This window comes from Pagrus major, chromosome 20 (assembly GCF_040436345.1).
Source record: "Pagrus major chromosome 20, Pma_NU_1.0".
NCBI classification, from domain to species: Eukaryota; Metazoa; Chordata; class Actinopteri; order Spariformes; family Sparidae; genus Pagrus; species Pagrus major.
The window spans coordinates 6,422,862-6,444,629 of record NC_133234.1 but is presented as its reverse complement, the minus strand read 5'-3'; the positions used below and the strand labels follow the sequence as shown (position 1 = coordinate 6,444,629).

At 40.5% G+C, this 21,768-nt stretch overlaps 1 protein-coding gene across 1 annotated transcript; it reads right to left on the bottom strand.

Moving 5' to 3' along the window:
• Positions 1-19,196: 19,196 nt before the first annotated feature.
• LOC141015938 (WAP, Kazal, immunoglobulin, Kunitz and NTR domain-containing protein 2-like) lies at positions 19,197-21,262 on the bottom strand. The gene is made up of 2 exons (XM_073490160.1): positions 21,077-21,262; positions 19,197-20,741 (listed from the first exon to the last, which is right to left on the bottom strand). The coding sequence occupies exons 1-2, from the start codon at positions 21,260-21,262 to the stop codon at positions 19,197-19,199; spliced, it is 1,731 nt and encodes a 576-aa protein (XP_073346261.1).
• Between the last annotated feature and the right edge of the window lie 506 nt (positions 21,263-21,768).

Below are 21,768 nucleotides of genomic sequence, written 5' to 3'. Positions count from 1 at the left end.
AGAAAGTGGTTTCTCTGAAGACAGTGTCTGTCAAGTTAAGGAAAAGTCTGTGATTTACCCAGAGTAACCAGGAGATTGTTTCTTGAAAGACAGTTGCCCTTGATAAGAAATTTTCAATGCTTTGACCACCACAAACAAAACTCCATTCATCTCCACAGTGTGAAAGCCATGTTTTCTTTAACTCTGGCAAAGCAAGCCTTTACGGACTGAGCAGATCTCATGTGATAGTGATCAGGAATTATTATATTACAGTACATTATTCAACCTCCAAACATGCACAGGCACACACAGGAACATAATGTACCAAAGCCTGTATGATTACTGAGCCATTAGCATCAGCTGTAGTGCAGCTGGAATGAATTCATGGGAGAATTGCACACAGAATACTTGTAGTATTCTGTAACGAGTATTTGGCCAGAGGTTAGCTTGATAGAAGAAGAAGAGATTTCATATTGGCAGCTTCCCCTGAAACGAACCTTAAACCTTGAGAAGACAAATGAGAAACATGAAAAGGCAGTGAGTCATCTCATCTCGTCTTAACCCTGTCTCAATCTGTATTCACGCAGAGCAGTCGTCCTGGATTGAATCTGTCTGTGGATCCACTGTGCCCCTCTTCGGTGAGTTCACACAGAACTGTGGCTGCTGAGGCTTTCCCAGTCAAGTGGATGTGCTGCATCACAGCAAATCTCTAATGGAGCCGAGTGTTTTTTTTAAAAAAGACAGACTCATTTAAGTTTCATCAGGCTGCTCTTCAGGGGCCGGGGGGAGAGAGTCGTCTTCAGCCGGCGGAGAGGAAAGGAGCTGCCGTGGCATCAGCTCAGGCTGACAGCCAAATCTCCCCTCCTTCTGCACATCTCTTCATCACATAAGTACCAGTGTAAAGTGTTTTTAATGCCATGTTTTTATCTTACTCCTGGGGGCAGTTTTTTTGTTGAGAAATATGAAGGATATCAATAACAGAAAACTTTAACATGGCAGCAATGCACCATAAACACCACTCCAACAAGTATGCCAGATTTTGAATCAAATTTGAGCTCTAAAATCTCAATTTTCAATAAAAAGAACACCATCAAACATAACACAGGCAGCATAACAGCCCTGATAACTACAAACATAAAGACAATGATTCTATGCTATGTGTTTTCATCAGAGTCCATAGCAACCACCATGGCAACAAAAGAAAATGTTGCGATTTAATTGTTTTCTGGCGAGACCTGGAGTAATTTTTGTAATCTCACTAGAGATATAATCATAAAACGTATTTTAATGCAGAAACCTACTGAATGAAATGTCTGCCATTTTTCTGTTTCACAGACAGTCACGTGACTTAGACGCAGAACAGTAAAAAAAAAAAAATAACAGGCAGGAAAAAAAGTAATGATCCCACAAATTTGGAGCCATTATTGTGAAATGAATACAATGTGTCAGGGACCAGCTATTACACATTTTTAATTTGATACTGGGTTGTCATTTTGGAGGATGCAGTTTGTGATGCCATTTAATTGTTATATACTGACAGATGTTTCTATTATTTTGTCCATCAGTGAGTTTAGGCTAAATAACAGAAACAATCCGCCATATACCACCAGCAATTTTAATTTGTAATGCTTGTCAATAAATAGGGAAAAACATACATTGTAATAATAAGTATGTTTCTATTTCAATCACGGAATGTCCCTTCATGACATTTCCTGGATCACATTAATGTAATGTTTATGACCATTAGAAGATCAGCTTTAGAAATACTCAGGGTGTGTGTGTGTGTGCGAGTATGTGTGGCTAAACAGATTGTTTTCTGTGTTTAGGTTGTTATTTGTGTCAATATGTCTGCAATTAAGGACAAAGTTGAGTGTGGGAGTGTTGGTATGCTGCGTTTGCATGTGTGTGCTGTGTGTGTGTGTGTGTGTGTGTGTGTATGTGTGTGAGAGAGAGAAATGGGAGAGTGAACATGATGTACCCAGGCACAGTTTTCCTGGGCCGCGTCCAAGTGTGGGAGTCTGCTTGCAGCTATGTACTATGGGGACACCTCCAATCATGTCGTCCCTGTTCTCTGTCCTCGCCCTAACCTGATATACCCCTGTGACCTCACTATTACCTCCACCCCATGACACATGCTGGCACTGATACCCCCCAATGCCCTTCATTTCCTCTCTTGTCCCACTATCTGTTCACTTCTGCCCTCGCATTTGCCCTTGTACTCCAAACCTGACCTGAGTGCTTTCATGGTTTTTGGCAGCCCCTTAATTGTTTCTGTACAGCAACCCCCACCTTTCCTCCACTTACAACGCCTCCTCTCTTTCTCCCTCCCTACCTTTCACTTGTCCTCTGGAAGTTTCGTGGAGTAGAGATTTTGGTCATGTGAGGTGAGTACTGTGTCCTGTGCCAAGCATGCAGGCTGGCGCCACTGGCAGAAAGACAAAAAGAAACCCAAAAAATACACACTGACACACACACACACACACACACACACACACACACTGTTAAGCACTACACTAACACGTGCACTGTGAATTTAAAGTGGTAATCCTTGAGATCCCCTTGTTTTTATTTTGGCAACATGTCTGGTGGTAGCGGTCATTACGGTGATGTTTTGGCTCTGTGGCCCACACCTTTCTGTTGATGAAGTTTCCAACTACACTTTCTCTTCTGTTCATTCAAAGAACGCTCACTCCTCTGTGCCGGGGTATTTTTCCCAGGAAAGACCCGTGGCTATGGTGTGGCAGTATCAGCCTTGCTGCCAATTTGAGCCTGTGGTCAAACGGGGTACTACAACATCCATTGTGGCTTTGAAAGCATTTTTTCCTCATGGACAAACATTATATAGCAGCATTATAAAAGACATCTGTGAAACAGCTGGCAGGACACTTCAAATGCTACACAAGGTCAGTAATTGATCTTTTGAACGTCTAAATCATGAAGGTTCACTGATATAAAACACACTCAGAGTCTTGAAAAACATGGCAGGGCCAGGGAATTGGGTTATAAACCATACCATGCCGAAGCAAAAATACTGGATAAGGAAGTTACATAAAAATGAACAGGAAACCATTTTGCTATATTAATCCAGTTCTCCTTCATATTTTCAAAGACCTACCAAACACCAGGTGTTTGGTAGTCTCACATAACCAGACCTATATTAGCACTGTGTCAACTCTAGAGAATAGTCCGGGTGCACCAATTATCATTCTGCTATAGGGGGGAAAATGCTCTTGCTTGTCTGTATTTCTTTGAACCAAACACAATCTTTTTGGTTGGCGCTAAACCCAATATGCAATGACAGTGCCCCAGGAAAATAGTGTCAGTGGGAACTTGTTTTGTACAAGCCCCAGCTTTAAAATGGCTAAATCCCCTGAAAAGAAAAGGTAAGAGCTGCAAGGATGTTCCATTAGCGAACAAGTTAGTGTGAGGGTAAGTTGCCATTTTAAGCATTCTGAGCTTGTTCTTGTTCTTTTCCTTTGTGACAGGAACTTTGAAAACATAACACATACTGTAGATTATGGACGGGGAGAAACTGCCGACTAAAATAGTGAGGCAATGACAGACTTACACCAAGTCTGTAGCTGCTGCTAGCTAGCTGGCTGACTTAGCTTGCAGCTAGCTGGACCACCAGGGGAATGTTGGTATCTACACCGCTAGAACAGGACTTTGGACCACTGGACTGTACAAGGTTATTTACAGTAGCTCCAAGCTATTAGACTGTTACCTATTGAGATACAAAGTTGTATTACAAGACAGGGCAGGCTGGGTTAACTGGTTAGCAGGCAAACTTCAGTAGGCCTCTCTGCAACATAGACGTCTTAAGGACCAACATTACAGATGTTGGAATGGTTCCTTTGTCAACAACAGGTATCATTGCAGCACTGGCAGGAGAAAGAGGGGCCTGGCACCTGATGCCAAAGGACTCTGACATCATTGTCATGGAGCAAGTGTGCGAGCAAATGCACTTGCCTCAGAGACGAGGGTCACACGCTCTGCTTTCAAGCCAGTAGGCCCACAGCTACTTTAAGCAGCTACGGAGTAATATAACGCATTTCTAATAGGATTCACAGAAATATTATCACACTTACTATGCCAGTAATGCATTACCACCTGAAAGTTTTCATCCTGGTCAGACCCACTGGGTTGCTGGTACCCTGTTTAAGCTTGTTCAAAGCAACTTGTAACGATAAAACATTTTTAACTTATGTCAATATGGCCATGAAATACATGGTTAGATCTGTTAGATTCTCCACAATTCAGTCGATCAGTTTATTTAATGGATTTAAATGCATTTTAAAAAATGATTCATGGATTTAGTTTGTAGAGCCTGAAATTAAGAGCCTTTTCTACACGAAAAGGTAAGTTTGTGACATGTACATGTTTCAGTCAGTTGATAACTGAAAATATAGAAATCTGTCTTAACTCAGTAATATATCAGTTTTGAATGGACATGTCTGTCTCCACTCAACAAGAGAAAGTATTAAGTTAGTCCAACATGTAAATTTAGCAAGCATCCCTTCACGTCACAAATGTGCCAGAAACAGTTGCAACAGAAGAGAAAAAAACAGTTGATCTCATCCCAAATTCCTTCCTTATTTACGCACCACCACCAGATGTTGATAACGCGTCATCACTTCGCGTGGTGGAAAATACATCAGAATTTAGTTTGTTCACCGGGGTCTTAGGTTTGCATCCAGGCTGAGCCGAGGTGATAAAAACCCGTGCCTGCAGACTCAATAAACCGGGGTGTAAATGTAAATGAGTGTACACTCCCATTGCACACAAAAGACCAATCTTAACGGGTTTAAGTGAAATTTTTGACCCGTGGAAAAGGGGGATTCAACTGGATTTGCCCGTACTTGTTTGGCCCATAGGCCACCCCTACTGCAAGAAAGCGGAGGGAGAGAAACGGAGGTTGCATCACCTTTGCAATGACTGTTTTATCGCACAGTGCAAGGAATCTTTTTTAAACAATACTAAAAGCAGGTTTTCAGCCATTTTAGCTATTGTAACGTGGCAGACTTTAAGCTAGACTTTAAACTTTCATTTATTTTTAATTTATTTTTTTTAGGCTTTCTTTCAGGTGGCTACATGTCTTGCTGATGGTACCATTTACACCACTGCAATGCTCTGCTTCCTTGCAGGTACTATGTGCTGCTTGTCAACACAGGGGGTGAGCTGACCATCACTGGCAGTTAATGAGGTACACCGAGTTGAAAAATAACACAAATATGACAAATATTAAGATAACTGTTCCAAGCTTCTGCATCAGCTGAATGGATAAATAGGTCATTATGTACTCCGAATATAGACATGGTTCGCATGAACACAATGACGTGAATGAAACGGCAGTTCAGTCTGATTATCATGCTAGGATGACACCATCTTAACATTTCTGCATCTGCTTTCGAGTATGTGACAATTTGAAGGTGTGCTATCGAAAATATGTGTAATAAATATCAAGATAGAAGAAGAATCTTTATTTGATCACGTCATACAATGTACAACATAGTGGAACTGGTTCTCTGCATTTAGCCCATCCTGAGGGAGCAGTGGGCAATGTACGTGCCCAGGGACCAACTCCAGATCTTAGCCAGTGTGTTGGTCAAGGGTACCGATTGGAGAATCAACCAAGTGTACATGTTTTGATGGTGGGGGAAGGTAACCCAGGTCGTTCTTGCTGTGAGGCAATAGTGCTAACCACTGCGTCACTGCTGAAATACGATAAATAAAATAATAAAATTGTGTCATGCTCTCACAAAATGTGTAGCCTATGCTTCAAATTCATTAAAAAAAAAAAAAAACATTAGTGAATTCAAGTTAGTCTCTTTTAACAGCTCCAAGTAGTCAGCATTGAGCAAAAGCATTCAAAGGTACACCAGGTTTATATCGACTTGTGTGAGGACAAATCGCTGCAGTACGTAAACATTAATGGTTGAAAACAGTGTACGCATGGCTGCAGAATAGATGGCTGTAGCCAACTCAGAAACCAAACTGAACCTTTAATACTGCCTGAGCTGGAAGTCCCTGGCCCTGAGAGAGTCTGGGCACGCCACTGGATTTAATAACTATCTGTTGCATCAATCAGCAGAAGCATCACCCATAGCAGATGCAATCCACCTTCAAGAAAATCAAAGATTATTAAAGAAAATTCTAGCATTAAGAAAGAGCGTTTGTGATGCGACAAGTTAAATAGTTCCAAGTTAAACTTGCTAAAGATTTTAGGCATCAAACAAGATTAAATATCTTGTTAAGATGGTTTTGCAGTACAAGCTCTTTTGGATAATACTGTAATGGAGGGGGGAGGTGGGCCCAGCAAGGTAAAGAGAGGAATGAGTGTAAGGAGTGAGAGATGGAGATGAACGAGGGAATGAGGGAACTGACGGGATGAGCGAGGGATTTCTGGGTTTAAGAGCTTTGCTGCGCTTTAACACGAGCAAATTATTCAGAGCCGGCAAACAATAGAGCCAAGAGACGAAGAGGACTCAACTGAGATCAACACCATGCAGGAATTAATGAAGTTCTCCGCCAACACACAGCAGAGAGATTTGACAGTCTGGAAGCTTGAGACACTCTCCTAATTGTGTTTTGATAAAATAGAAATGTCACATACTTCATTTTCCAATTATAACTGCTTTACTAATGGAGACTAGCTAAATTTTGTCCATTTGTAATGCAATTAACAAAAGATGAATTAAAACATCTGTTTGCATAGACATTCTGCTGAATGACAATTGTTATTCTATTAACATTTTGCTAAGACAGTTGTACCTGATGAATGTCAAACACAAAATGTCAGAAAATAACTAGTAAAATTAAAAAATTAAAGTAAGAAGCGAGAAAGTGTGCAACGACAACTGTGTCGAATAGTGTTGTCATGAACAGTGATGACTGTGCTGACTAAACTATCACAAGCAGTAATGGAATGTAACTAAGTACATTTACTCAAGTACTTAACTTTAGTTTTGCTATCTGCTGCTACTTTATACTTTCACTCCATTACGCTTGGGATACACTTTGACAACTTTAGTTACTAGTTACTTTGCAGATTAAATGCTGCATCAGAGCTGCCTGCAGTAGCACATTGTCAAATTAATTTATGGGCAATCTGAAGAAAAAAAAGAAAAAAAAAATTGTTTATTGGCCAATAATTGGTCGACCCATAGTATACAATATATACAGTACATACATATGAATACATGCATAATTTACTTTTACTTGTACTCTTTATACTATAATAAAGTACATTTATTGCCAGTAAAATACTTAAGTATATTTGCTATCAGTCACTTCAAATGTGCAAACTGATCGATTAATCGATCAGTCAATTCGGCACTAATTTAAAGTATTTGAAGTAAAAGTACTTCTTATGTGGCAGTTTCCTACAGCAACATTATTATGTAAATGTATGTAATGTATGTAATGTATTAGTGCAGTTCATAAGGAACATGTACTTTCCACCACTGACAACAAAAAATAATTCTAGCTCAAAGGACCAATCATTGGTGTGGTCCTGCCCTGACACAACATTATGCAATTAGCAGCACCAATTTATATCAGTAAATTATGTCACAGAGATTTACCAGCTCAAGGTGGATCAACTCCACCGGGCCAAAAATAGATGTTTTGTTTGAGTTTACCCTCCATACTGTTCTAACCTGAAACTACATCAGACATATTCTTTATGACTCAGATGTTTACAATGCTCTGTCTGCTGGTAACAAGGAGTGTGTAACATAGCTGATCGATCATATATTGATCTCTTTCTCTTTCTGTCTCTCTCTCTCTCTCTCTCTCTCACACACACACACACACACACACACACACACTGTGCCTTCCTGGTCTGCCAGCACCCTGATTAAACTTCTAAAGCAGATTGCATAATACATACAACAGAAGCGGGGCAGTGGAGATTTAGAACAGCAGCCTCCCACACTCTCTTTCTCCCTCTCTCTCTCTCTGATGAAGGGATTGCATAAGGAAGGAGAAGGGATGGATTCAGGTCATGGTGGCTCTGGGAGCCAGTGTGAGTGATTAGACCAGACACACTCAGGCAACTGGAGCTTGCTCCCTGTCTGGAGAGGAGGGATGGAGGAAAGTAAAGGAGAAACAGACAGAGCAGAGGCCGGCCTTCCAGGCTGTCAACCCACTCCTCTTGGCTGCTGTTCTATTCCTGACCAGCCTGTGTGCTGTTCCAAAAATAAAACACTATGAAGGGGTGGGCGAGCACTTGCATTCACTCCCCCTCCTCCCCTAAAAACACACACATATACTGTACACACACTTACTACTCATATTCAGAACAAACACAAATGTCTTCTACTTATTGTCATTGATTAGATGTAGAGATGTAAAACTCATCAATAAAATAAAACAAACATATCCAAATGTTCACCTGAAGGGCACATTTGACAAGAAAAATCCAAAAACGAGAAAAATCATACACATAAAAAAAAAAAAATTCACTTACAGTTTACCCACAATTTTAGGGAGGAAAAAACAAGGGGAAAAAAGATGGAAGAAACCTCAGGAGGAGCCACAAAGGAGGGATCCCTCTCCCAGGACGGACAGACATGCAGCAGATGTCACATGTGCAGAACAGAACAACAGAATCACAATTTACAAATTGCACTGACAGAAAATCTGATACAATGTAATATATGTGAAGTGTGTGGATCCAGGAGGATGACTGAAGTGGTGCCCGAGCCACACAACCTCCTCTCCACCGGGGTGACCTAGAAGACGGCAGGCCACACAGAGGTGCCTATAATCCATATAAACAGAAATGTAACAACGACAATATTTCAGGGGTGAGTTACATGTTGGAACTATTTAATGACTTAATTTATAAGTGCTGTCCGGCATATTTCTTTCCTTTGGAGTTAAGCTGGCTGTTTGATTAGGAAGGCTGAACATGTTGAAGCAACTTCCAGTTTTCTCCAAAGACACTGCAAAAGAAAGTAAACAAGCTTTTTTCCTAGAAAGTTGAGTCAGTTCTGTAAAGCTTCTCAAACAGAAAATAAGAGGTGAACTGTGCTTTATGGTGTTAGATGTTATGTTCTGTTTTCTACAGCTCACACACATGCATAGACCCTTTATCTGCTTATGTCACCTGTGTAACGAAAACACCGCCTGACACACAAATCTCCTTATACCATCAGTAATCAAACACATGACTGCTCTGATTTAAATGTTTAATTTGAAATACACTCCACTGTTATGTAATCTTTGCTAACGTTTACTGTTGTAAGGATTTCCATATCACATGATCAGCACAGGATCTTGTTATGCGTGAAAAACAATCATACCAATGAAATATTCAGGAGCAGTCAATCAAGGACAATCTACTGCTTCTGAAGGTGTCACTCAGTTATCTCTTCACCACATAACATGAAAATATATGAAGGGAGGATGCACTTTCTCCCCTCGCTTTCCACCAGTCAGTCACTGTTTTGCTCCAAGCATCGAATCTGAATCTTGCTGAGTGTGCAATGTGTGTGTGTGCGTGTGTGTGTGTATGTGTGTGTGGTTACAGCAGTGGATCGGAACTGACCACGTGTTCAGTAACTGGTTTACAAGTTGAGGTTGTAAAAAGCTTAATCTAGCAGCTGGATAGGAGACAGGAGCCTGCAGCCCATTTGAATAGCTCCCTTTAGTGTCTTCAATACATGGTCAATTATCTGGGCCTAAGACAACCACCCTTTCCCGCCAGAGGACAGTAAAACTCGAGCAGCACCAGAACAAATTTTACTGAACATGTTCATGCATTGCAGGTAATAACATTCTGACAATGGACCACTGGGCTCCAAGGTTGTCTAACTGATTCATGAATCCATGAGAAAAGACATTAACAGACAGGAAGTGTCATTATGTTGCAAGCCCACAGTCCTGTGCCACTGTGTTTTTTCAGTGAAGATATTAGACAGGTTACTTGAGCTTGTGCTACTCTCTAGTGGAGCAAAAGGGTTACTGCATCAGTTGATCACATGATCCTTGGAAGCTGAAACCAGTGCCATTAAATATGAGAGTTGTGACACTCCCATAGGAGCCTGTTGTAATTGGAGAAAGCGGAAGTCACGCCTGTAATGCCGCAGCTGATTGTTTAAAAGATTGAATACTTCCAGCATTCAACCATATTCATTTTCAGTGTTTCCCAAGCATGCATGCTGGAATGATGATGAAATGACGCATTAATTGACCTTTCATGAATCTACTGAATACTGTTATTTTACATAGCCAGCTTTAGTTGAGTTTTTTAGAAAGATAATAGCTTATTAGATAATATTTGCAATTAGTTGGTTAGTTAACCTCAACAAAATGTAATTAGCTAACTTTACCATGATCCAATATTAGTTGGACTACATTTAACCTTAAATGGCACTCCCTGAAGGATGTTGTTTCTTCGAAGACTGCCCATTTATGGAAAAACGTATCTGCATTCTCCCTGGATATATTATATAATAAAATGTCTTTATTTTTAATGCAGTTGCTATCCTTGTTTATTTTCCACTGCTGACCAAACTTCTCTCTTGGCATTCATTGATATTCACTGGCATGTGCATGTTTATGTCATAGTCTTAACACAAAGATGACATTACAATGTGAGTAATTCTGACCAGCACTAAGATCTTTTCTTTTAGCAAGAATAACAGTACTACAGTGTAGAAATACTGCTATAAGTTTAAGTCCCGAGCATTGCCTTCAAAATATACTAACAGTACTATAAGTAAAAGTACAATGGATTAATTTTTGTTGTAAAATTATAAACATTGATGGCTGTTTTCTGTGAGTTCTGTAAATGAATATGTAATTTACTATGTTCGCAGATGTTTTTCTTTATTAAAAACACTTTCAGAAATCACAAATCCTAAAAAAAAAAAGCCTCAGCTAAATCAGAGCTACATCTTTCTTAGTTTTGTTATGCTAAAAACTGTTATCTGGGGGACGGGGCACAATTAACAGCAAAGTTATATGATTAAAAACATTCAATTAAACATAGAATCTACAAATAAATAGTATTTTGAGCTGTGCCAAAACTGTTTTTGGTCAGCGGCACTGTGTGGAACTAGGGCACCTGTCACATTCAATGGCACTTGCTGAGACATGCACGGTTTGGCTGTGTCTGTAACTTCTACTAATGTGGGAGGAAGGGGTCAAGACATGAGTCCAACTGTAGCTTACTTATTGAGGGGCAGGTCAATGTTAGCAGTAATGTTATTTGTATTACTCAGTCAGTCCAGTGACCAGGATAAAATGTTGGCTGTTTGTTTCTGCAAACTATTGATAAGTTTACATTTGTTCGTATCATACATAGGCAACCATATTGAAATTAGCCACTAATTATTGAAAAGTACGTGTCATATCATGTTCACATTACATGTTTATGACCTGACTTTTATATTGGGATGTGTAGGGGATGGTGGTGGAATTCCAGGTGACAAGGCTGACACCACTGGATTCTTTTGATGATGAACCATGAAGTTTCAACATTTGTATGTGTGTCATGACTGGATATTTTTAAGGGTGCCTTCAAACAAAAAACTTAAACTTTCAATGGGGAATTGGGAAATCTATAGCCATGTTTGTAGAGACAAAACCAGGTATTTAAAACCAAAACATGATCCATTCCTAACCTTAACCCATTGGTTTTTGTACCTAAACCTAATCAGACCATAAACACAGCTTAATCACAACATAAAATTGAAAAATTAACCTAAAGAAATGTAAAGCTGCAACATGAGGAAAATATAAAATTCCAACATATCCAACAAATGCAGAAAGGTACACATTCTGTGCCTTCAAAGTCATGGTCATTTGGGGGCAGCTAAAACATGTGTTAGGCCAGTCCTTCTATTCATTTTAAGTGCAGGTGGTGCATTAAGGCACTGTGGTGGTGCAGACCTGCAAACAACAACAACAAAAAAAACTTATCACAGAAGCCTGTTATTAGACTGGCTGATCAGCAGTGGTGTAGTTTAATGACACCATAAATATAGTTTACAAGTGTAATACCTACATTGGCAGTTTTTCATGATTTCATAAGTGCTGGTTGCTGGAAACAGATACTGAGAGACACATTCAAAGGTCCACCAAATTGCTCCGAGTTTCTATTATGTTCCTTGGTGCCTCAAACAGCATCATGCTGCCAGGAAACTGCACCAGCAGGGGAGGAACAATACTTGGACAACCTTGAACTAATCGCCACAATGCCTAATTTGTTCTGTATGAGGCCTTATGGGAGTTCTGTTAGCAGACAATTGCAAACACATCCGGCAGACACTGAGCAACACTAGCATTTAACTTTTTCAGAGGAGCAATAGATAGAGTCCTTACTGACATCACAAACTGGCTCGGTTTGTGCACAACCATGGACAAGAAGGCTCTGCAGCGGGTGATTAAAACTGCCCAGATCATCCTACAGGTACCCATCTACAAAGCATCAGTGATTTATATACTAAAAGACATCTGTTCACCCTGCTGCAATCTCAAAAAAGATACAGAACTACTGCTGCCATACCACCAGACTACAGAGCAGCTCCTTTCCTCAGGCTGTGAGACTCCTGAACTCATACTCAACATTCCACCATAAAAAAGATGTTTTCTTGTGTAGTATAAAGGGGCTACAACTTGCATTTCATTCTACAACCCTTTGTTGTAAAATGAAAATTAAATTAACCTTGAACATTGTGATGTTTTTTTTTTGTTTTTTTGTCACCTTTAGCTGCTAAATGCTCAACTATGTTGTGACATCTGTGACATCTTTTACAGTATTTTTTTATATAAACAATACGTGTATTGTTTATGCAAAAAAAATGACTAGCTGCTTTTTTTTTTTTTTTTAAGAAATAATTCCAGAATGGGCCCTGAACCAAAGTAGTAGTTAGTAGTAGTGAGTCTTTTTTTTTTTTACAAGCTGTATAGTTTTCAAAATAGCCCACAGTGCTGCAGTGGTAGAATAAAGAGAAATATTTGTCTTGGGTATGTATTCCACATTTTAAGCAATAAACAAAATGGATAAAAGCTAAAATAATTATCAGTATAAAGCAAACATATGCATTTATTATATAAATGCAGTGTGGATACTAAAATAGCTCATCAGATATTATCATCTTTCCCAGTTGTAGCGAGGTTTTGGGACTGATATGGCCTCCAGCATTTGCATCAGACTTAATCGGATTTCTGTTCACAGTACAGTTCATAACACTAGCTAGACTAGCTCAACCTTAGGACTTACTAAATATTTCCAACTTCCCATCAATGAATGCATGCTAGCCTGGATTGTGTTGAACACTTGAAGAAGCCCAAACAGCTTTATGTACACAAGCCTCAGTCAACACCAGAGGATGCTGTAGCTCACACAACGTCTACAAACACAGAGCCACGTTACCTGCACTGCAAATACACTGCTCTGCACTAATGACATCAGGTTTACTGTGGTAAATACATGCATCATATTCCATAAGTGTTTGAATTAGAAGCTACAATGTACCTAATGTATACATTACCACTTCTGCACATGGAAGATGCATTAGATTTGATTGGTTAATAGCTGCAACTGATGTTTTTATCAACTTTCATTATGAGCTATGGCTGAATCAGTCAAAAACATGACAGATGACCTAACATGTTTGTATGAAGTTGCATAAGAAATGTAGTTTAGTCTCAAATATTGACGCAATCTCCCAGAGTGTGACAATGAGATCATCCTTGAAACAATTTGATTTTATCGGAACTAAGCAAAACATTTCTTTCTTGATGCTGTATTTTTCCTTCTCTTTTTACTTTAATGCTTTTATATGAATTCATCTTTTCCTGGCTTTCACTTATCATGGGACTGGTTGCATTTTCAGAAAAAGCATAATAAAGAGCCTGATACTATTGTCCAAACAGCATTTAGAGATATAGTGCTTTGCTCAATGCCACTTCTGAGTGTAATTCCCGGCAGTGACAACATGTCTCAATCATTTCTCCATCCAGAGCAGATGATCTGAACCTCAGATCAGCCTCTACCTACCAGCTTCAAACCTTTCAGCTGCTGCTGCCCCAGGATGATATACTGCCATGGGATCCTGTCCATCCCCAGTCAATGCGTGTGAGTGGCTACTGTATCTTTTCAATAGACGTTCCAAATGATATGACCATAACAGATGCAGGTCATGAATCAAAGGTCTTAAACCACCCGGCTAGCTGATGTGTTCAACAGGTGCTACTGTCCGATCTCCTCTGGATACACAACATTGAGGCACCACATAGAAATGCACATATAGTCAGACCAGCTCTACTGTCCTGGTCTGTGCTGTGTCCTCTCTACCTGGTGCAGGTCTACATCTTAGCCTCGCATGGACCACACGACTATTCCTGCCTTGTGTGAACCGAGCTCAGTGAACGCAATGACCCCATCAAATCAACAAAGCCTGAAAGGAAGGAGAGGAAAAAAATATGCAAGCGAAAATTCATGCGCAGCATATCAAAGCATAACTCTTGTACCCTTTTACTTGGCTCAGCTCAAATTAGAAAAGCATAAATGTGCTTACGAGGATCACACATGTTTCAAATATGCTGAATTTTAATTGATAATAAATTGTGTTTTTGTAGACCCCAGACTACGCATTGAAGTGGTTAAAGGTGTTTTTTTTAATAGACATAGGATGGAAAATCAAAGAAGAGAAAAATAATTCATGGCAGTTGCGGTTGTTTTGAGAGGTTTCAGTTTGAGAGCTGAGCTAGTTCCCTCAGCTGAACTGTAGGCTGAACCAATGAATACATTAAGAGAGTTGGTAAGTTATTCTAGAGGCTTTTTTTAATAAAATCTGTTAACATCGCAACAGCAATCAAAATCCAGTAACTGTGGCTGTTGTAGGCCTCTAATTAGCCAATCCAATCATTTAATTCAGCCTGTATGAAAACATTGGACAGGCTACCTGTCTGTCAACCTATGCACCTGTCACTCCACCTTTTGCGCTCTGCACTCATTGCGTATGACTGGAGTCTTCCACTGGGCTTAGCGGATGTATTGCTAAAACTATTAACGAGCTAGTGGCACAGGAATGGCAGAGAAAGTGCAGCCAAAGTTTCCCAATATTGACATAAATCCTCAACAGCGGTGAGTACTAACAAAATGTTAATTGTTTACATCCAATACGATAATGCTATGGGTTTTCTTACTTGTGAGTAAGACGTGAGGTAGTTGGATAAAGTTAGCAATGACAATGTCGTACTGTGCTAACAGTACACAGTCTATCAGCCTGTTGTTTAGCAGCTAGCTATCTCAGTAGCACAAAGCACACAGCCCCTTAGCGGAAGAACGAGTGAGCAGCAGCAGTGACAGACTGTTGTCCAGCTGCTAACCGAGTCACAAAGCACAAAGTTCCTGAATCATAGAACAGAGCGAAAGCAGCAACAACAGCCTCATTAAGCGTCTAATGTGAGCATAAAGCACACAGCTAGCTTGTCTAGATTTAATGGGTTAATGTTGTTTTTTCTCCCGGTTGGCTTGTAAAAATAAATAGCCAGCAGCAGGGCTGATACAGCAGATTTTAAGTTGTAGTTTCCCCACCAGTAGACACACTGTCAACTGGCTGTCGCAGCTGCAGTGTCTCTGGGCTTCTTGGACAGACGGCCTGTTTGCTCCACCTAATGAGTCTAGAGACACTGTTGCAGCACAGAGCAGCTCCAGAGAATGAATGACCCCGATAGGGGCAGCAGAAGACTGGGAAAGAGGCCGAAGTGGTCCTCTTGTCAGTGTGAAGAGGTCGGAGTGTTACTACAACTCAACACCATGGAAAACACAGCTACTGGGAGAGTTAACTGTTTGAATGAAGCGTGAAGAGTGGAACCAACTAAGACAACCAATCAGAGGCGGAGTTGGACAGGTCTTATTAGAACTCAGGTGGGACCCATAATAATGGGAGGCTGTCTTCTTGACCAGTATGACTGCACCCTCTCCTGTTCAAACAGAACAATACAATGACAAGGAGAGATGGTAGAATGTACTGATTTCCCTTGTTAGATCCATGAACTTTATGAGCAAAATAATCATGTGATATGTTGGTGACATCATCACAGTCCCATGGTAGTATTATGACATGTTTTATCGCAATATCACGAAATTTGGTATATCGTTAAATCACTATTATGTATGTACTTATTTGACTAAAAAGTCTAAGAGAGTTTATATATATATATATATGTATATATATATATATATATACATTTATATATATATATATGTATGTAAATATATATATATATATATATATATATATATATATATATATATATATATATATATATATATATACATATATATTCAATACTTTCCAAATTTAACTTGTTCTTTCTTGCTGGTTTCTACAATCTTGCAAAAGTATGCACATATGTGCCACCAAAAAACATTAATAAACCAAAAGTTTCCAGTAGTAGTCTATGGTTTAAGAAATCCTAACCCAGTGGTTCCCAACCTTTTGGCCAGTACCATAAAAAAAAAGTGCAAAGTGGTATGCAGCTGGAGATTTGGGGTTCAATCAAGAATCAGAATTGTCCCTGATTTGACTCCAGCTGCAGACCTTTGTTGCATCTCTTTCTCTCACTCCTATCTAATAAAGACAGAAAATGCTGAAAATTTGTTGCAAAATGTGACCCTTTATCACACAAAATGGCCTTTGTGTGGACATCGGTTGTGCTCAATTCAACTACCAAGATGAGACAGGGTCATCCTTAAGGAATTGTAGAAACCTAAAGAAGTGTAAGTGTCCTCTACGCCACAAAAAGAGATAAAAGACAAAAAAATAAACCAAATTGTGTGTACGAATAATTTTCCATTTCCATGTCATCTACCTGTGAGTATTGTAGATTCACAGGTAGGTGCACAACATGCAATGTTTAGTAATGTTATCACATTGGGCTGTCCATAAAAACAAGAAATACCAAAAATAAACATTATATATGCACAACTATGGAAGTTCTTTTCTGCCACCAAAAGAAAGAAAATAATGGAAATAATATTTAGTAAAATAGAAATACTCATGGCAAATAAAACAAAATTGTGATTTGATGATAAACTGTGGGGCAGTCTTAAAATCTTGACATATTTATCTCGTAATTTTGACTCACCATACATATTTTTGATTTTTATCATACATACATTTTCATCTATCTTCTTTTTCTGGCAGAAATGAGCTTCCATACATTACATAGATGTATAAAGAAAAACAATTTTTTTGACCACTTTGCTTTTTCTTGGACATCTCATGGGTGTCCCAAACCTGAGGTTGGGTACCACTTCCCAATCTCCAAATAACCCTATTTATATTTTCTTTTCAATTATTTAATCAATTAATTATTTATATTTCATGTTATTCTATCAGGTTTATATTTCTAAATTAGCATTTTGGACAGCACTCATATAGTTCATTCTTAGTGTTCAAGATTCAAATTCTGTTAAAGCTGCAATAAAGTATTCATTGAAATCAGCAGTAAATAATTAAAAATAAAATTGTATCATTATAATCATTAATAGACTCACAAATTAACTATGTAAATAAACTGATACAACTCACTGAACTCAGAATGTGCAAAGGAGCTGTCTATGAGTAAGTGTATGGGACAAATAAGAAGTATATGATTTTGAAACAAATAACTGTGTTCTGACTGGGTATCAAAGAGTCATTAAATGGCTGGCAGTCAAGAGAGCTGTTGGTAGGTTTGAGTTGTTGATCTGAACTTTGTTTATATTGCTTTCAGATGTGATCCAAGGTGCTGCATATCTAAAATTTCTCTACTCCGGGGCCTCAACAGCTGCTGAAGTGCAGGTCTGAGCTCCCCGGTGGTTTTGCCAGTAAAGGAACACCATACATGGGCTGATCTCCTGCCTCCCTCGCCGCTCTGGATGGGAGAAACAGAATCTCATCTGGGAAGTAGAACACCCTCGTTGAAGCCCACCAAGGCCTGTTCCTAGTAACCCAGAGATGCCTGCTGGCACGGCATGAAACACATAACTCTTGTATGGGAGTGGATCTGAGGTTTACAGCTTGGGCTCCTTATCCAATTAGACTGGATCATGGAGGCAAAACAAAATAAGGAGAAAGTTTTACAATGCCATAGGGGTCTTTAGAATGGATGGGTTCTGTTTGGGGGCTTTGGGGGATGGAGTGGGGGTGATCTAAGCTAGGGATATGTTATTCCCAAGTCTCTTTCATCACAGTCTGTCAAAGTAACCACACAGGTACAGGGAGCAGCTGCTGTGTTTCCCTCAACAGGTACAGAGGGACCGAATAACTCAAATTTAACCTAATTTGGTTACAACATCTGAAAGTTTCAAAAGATAAAACTATTCCGTCTGCCTTATAACTTTTGAACTTTTAATACTCAAAATATTATTCCATTTCTGTAGATATATATACAGAGTAATAAAAGGACACAGAAGAAAAATCCCAAATCTTTATTTTCTTCACACATTACACAGAATTATACAACATGCCACTTAATTTCAGAGAGAATGTGAAATACAAAAAAATAAGACAAAAGAAAAGCTTACGTGATAATAAATAGCCAAAAGGTATGAGCAAGTAGATGAAAAATACATGGCTGATTGTGAAAAAATGTAGTGGTTAATAAAATATATTACACCTCATTCATTTGGATGACCCAAATCTACCTACTGTATATGTAATACCCTGTACAGGTTTATGGGTGTATTTATACAACATGAAAAATGAGAAATATGTTATCAATGTATGACACAGGAGTGTTTCCAGGTATCAAAAGTGCCAGGTGGTTATATGGCTGGCAAATAGAAGAATCAAAAGATCTGTTACAGTTAAATTATGTACATTAAAACTCAATCGTGTCTGTTTTGTGCTTCAGTGCAAGTCTGCAACCTCGATTTCTGGTGGAGGCAAGAGAGGGCATGAGGGAAGTCAGAGTCTGGGGGATTCAGGTAACAAGAGGATCATGATGGATGTCTCATGGTATTTCAATCAACAACACCAATAACAGAAAAGCTCTGCTGCGAAAAGACCACACAAAAAGACATTCGCATGTCACATGACTTTTGCAAACTTTCAAAAACAGAAAGACACTCATTAAATGTAGCAAGGATGGTCCTAACATTTAAAACATTACTGCAATTAATGCTCAAAAGCCAAACAGCCTGTTGCAGTTGAATCAGGTTTTCTAACTCTAAACTTTATGTACAGATCATAACCCAAACCCTAACCCTACTGAGGGCTGTTGGTGATCGCTTTGAGAATATCACACGTGTTCTTTGAGATAACCTCTCTCAGTTTCCGTACTCTGCGAGGGCTGGAAGCACCCACGTAGCTCTCCGGCTGAAGGACAGCCATCCCATCATTTGCGTTGCCCATAATGATGACCTGTCCCTCAGTGGCCGCACCTGTGATGTTTGGGCACGGGCAGTTCCAGTCCATGTTGAGGAAGGTGACCTCAAGAGGCTCCTTGCCAAAGAAACGTAAACCCATCTTCTCATCCTTGAGGATCTCTTCCACAGTTACAAGGGCATGGCCCGAGTCCTTCTCCTCTGTCAGCTCCGTCATGCGACCCAGGATGACGAAGTCGCTCCGGCAGAAGCTCGTCACCATCTTACCTCTGGGCTTGCAGGCCTTGCAGTGGTGGTTTTTGGGGTAGGGGCACATCTCCTCACAGGCTTCTTTAGATTCAAAGTTGTTGTCATTGCCCTCACATCCTCCATAGATGAAGGACTGACACTGCCGCAGGCTGCTGCTGTAAGACCAGCGTGGCTCGTATGCCTTACAAGGGCCCTGCAGGCTGGGGAGCCCGCAGGGGCCCGACAGCTCTGGACCGCAGCACTGCATACACTCCTCATACGTGTCGAACACCTTCCTGGGCTGCTGGTTGTTGCTGTGGCAGTGGGTGAAGGAAAAGCAGTTGTTAGTCTTGGGCTCATAGTACCAGATGACCTTCTCCAGCTCACTCCCACAATCCTCTGGGTTATCGGGGGGTTTCACACACTCTTCAGGAAGGCAGAGAGTCACATTCTTGGGCTCGGGGATCTTGGGTGGCTCTGTGAGCAGCACAATGAGTGGGTGGTTGGCCTGCACTGAACCAGATGGGTTCTGAGCCGTGCAGGTGTAGACGCCTGAATCATGCGGCTGGGCGTTGTAGATCACCAGCTGACCAATGTTAGTAACCACCATATTTCCTTGCACGTGATTAGGCCTCATGACTACCCTCTCCACCCCCTCAGGTAGCTGCTTCTCCCAGGTGATCTCAGGCCGGGGTCGTCCCGCCACATCACACAGGAAGCTGGCTGTGTCACCCACATTTATGGTCTGGTGAGCAGGGCTGCTGATCACGATGGGAGGCTGAGGCTCAGTGGGAGGTGGGATAGTTGCCTGCAGAGGAGCAGTGGTAGGACGAAGAGTGGTCGCCTGGGGCAATGACGGGCTGGTGTTGGGCCAGGTGAGGTGGAAGCGGCATGTGACAACAGACAGGGTGATGCCCTTGGAGCACGCCTCTGCATCCATGTAGCACTTGTTGTAGTAGGTCATGCCGTCAGAGGCGCAGGTGAAGTGTGGCTCCCTCTCACAGCGGTCCCGGCACTTGCACACTGGCTGGCCGTCCCAGATGTCACACTCAGACCCCTGCTGAGGGCACATAAAACTGGCGCAGGTGGCCTCCTTGGGCATTCCCACGGTACCTTTCGTCCTGTCCACGTAACGGGCTGCCACACAACTCCGGTTCCCACAAACATTTTGGCAACACTTCTCAAAGGACTCACACTCCTGTAAGAGGAGAAGAGAGACATTATGGACACAGGAGGCTGCATGTATTTGTGAGGCATTTTCATACAGTTGACTTATAATTAATAAAACAGATAATAGATTATTTATAAATGCCATTCACTGTAGTATGCAAGTGGATAATATATATATATATATATATATATACATATATATATATATATATATATATATAGATAGATAGATAGATAGATAGATAGATAGATAGATAGATAGATAGATAGATAATTTATATAATACAGAAAGTGCGAGCAAAACACATTCACACTTTAACATTCACACTAAAAAAGAGGTTAAGGACATCTTCATGACATTACCTGATCAGATTCACACTCTCTTGTGCAGGTGCTCATTGCATCCACCCACAGGTTGGGGTTCATGTCATTGGGGCAGATCCCGGCGTGTGAATAGGTGATTTGAGGCATAACTCCGATCTGGTGCTCCATCCACACTGACACACACGCCAGGAACCAGATCCACCGTGGAAACAGCATCCACCACATCTCCAGAGCGGAACACAACTCAACAAGTGGTGAAGTTTTTTTGTTTTTTTTAAGTTGGAGATTTCTATGCGCTAGCAGTCAAACTCCACTTCTCTAGATATGAATAAAGGTAAAACGACGAAAACCTCAAAAACGCATCACACGTGTGAGTCTGTTAGCCAGGAGGATGTGTGACAGCTGATCGGTCCAGTTTAATATCCCACTCCTGCAGCAATGATGCACTATTTATACTCCCGATCTGCAGCAATCACCGTTAGCATGACTCGCCAAGTTACTCCTAACATGACAGTTATGAGTAGCTCCTGAGCTTTATCAGAAGTCCGTGGTGAGCGTTGGGCTGGGACTGACGGGGCACCTGCCTGTTAAAAGGATTGCTGGTAACCCCGTTTAACCCTTTGTGGGCTCCAGCGGCGCGAAAAGCGCTCTGTGCGCAAGGACGCACGGAGAGAAGAAACTCAAAGGCATCTTGTTGCTTTAAAAATATATGCATATGATTTAACCACCGT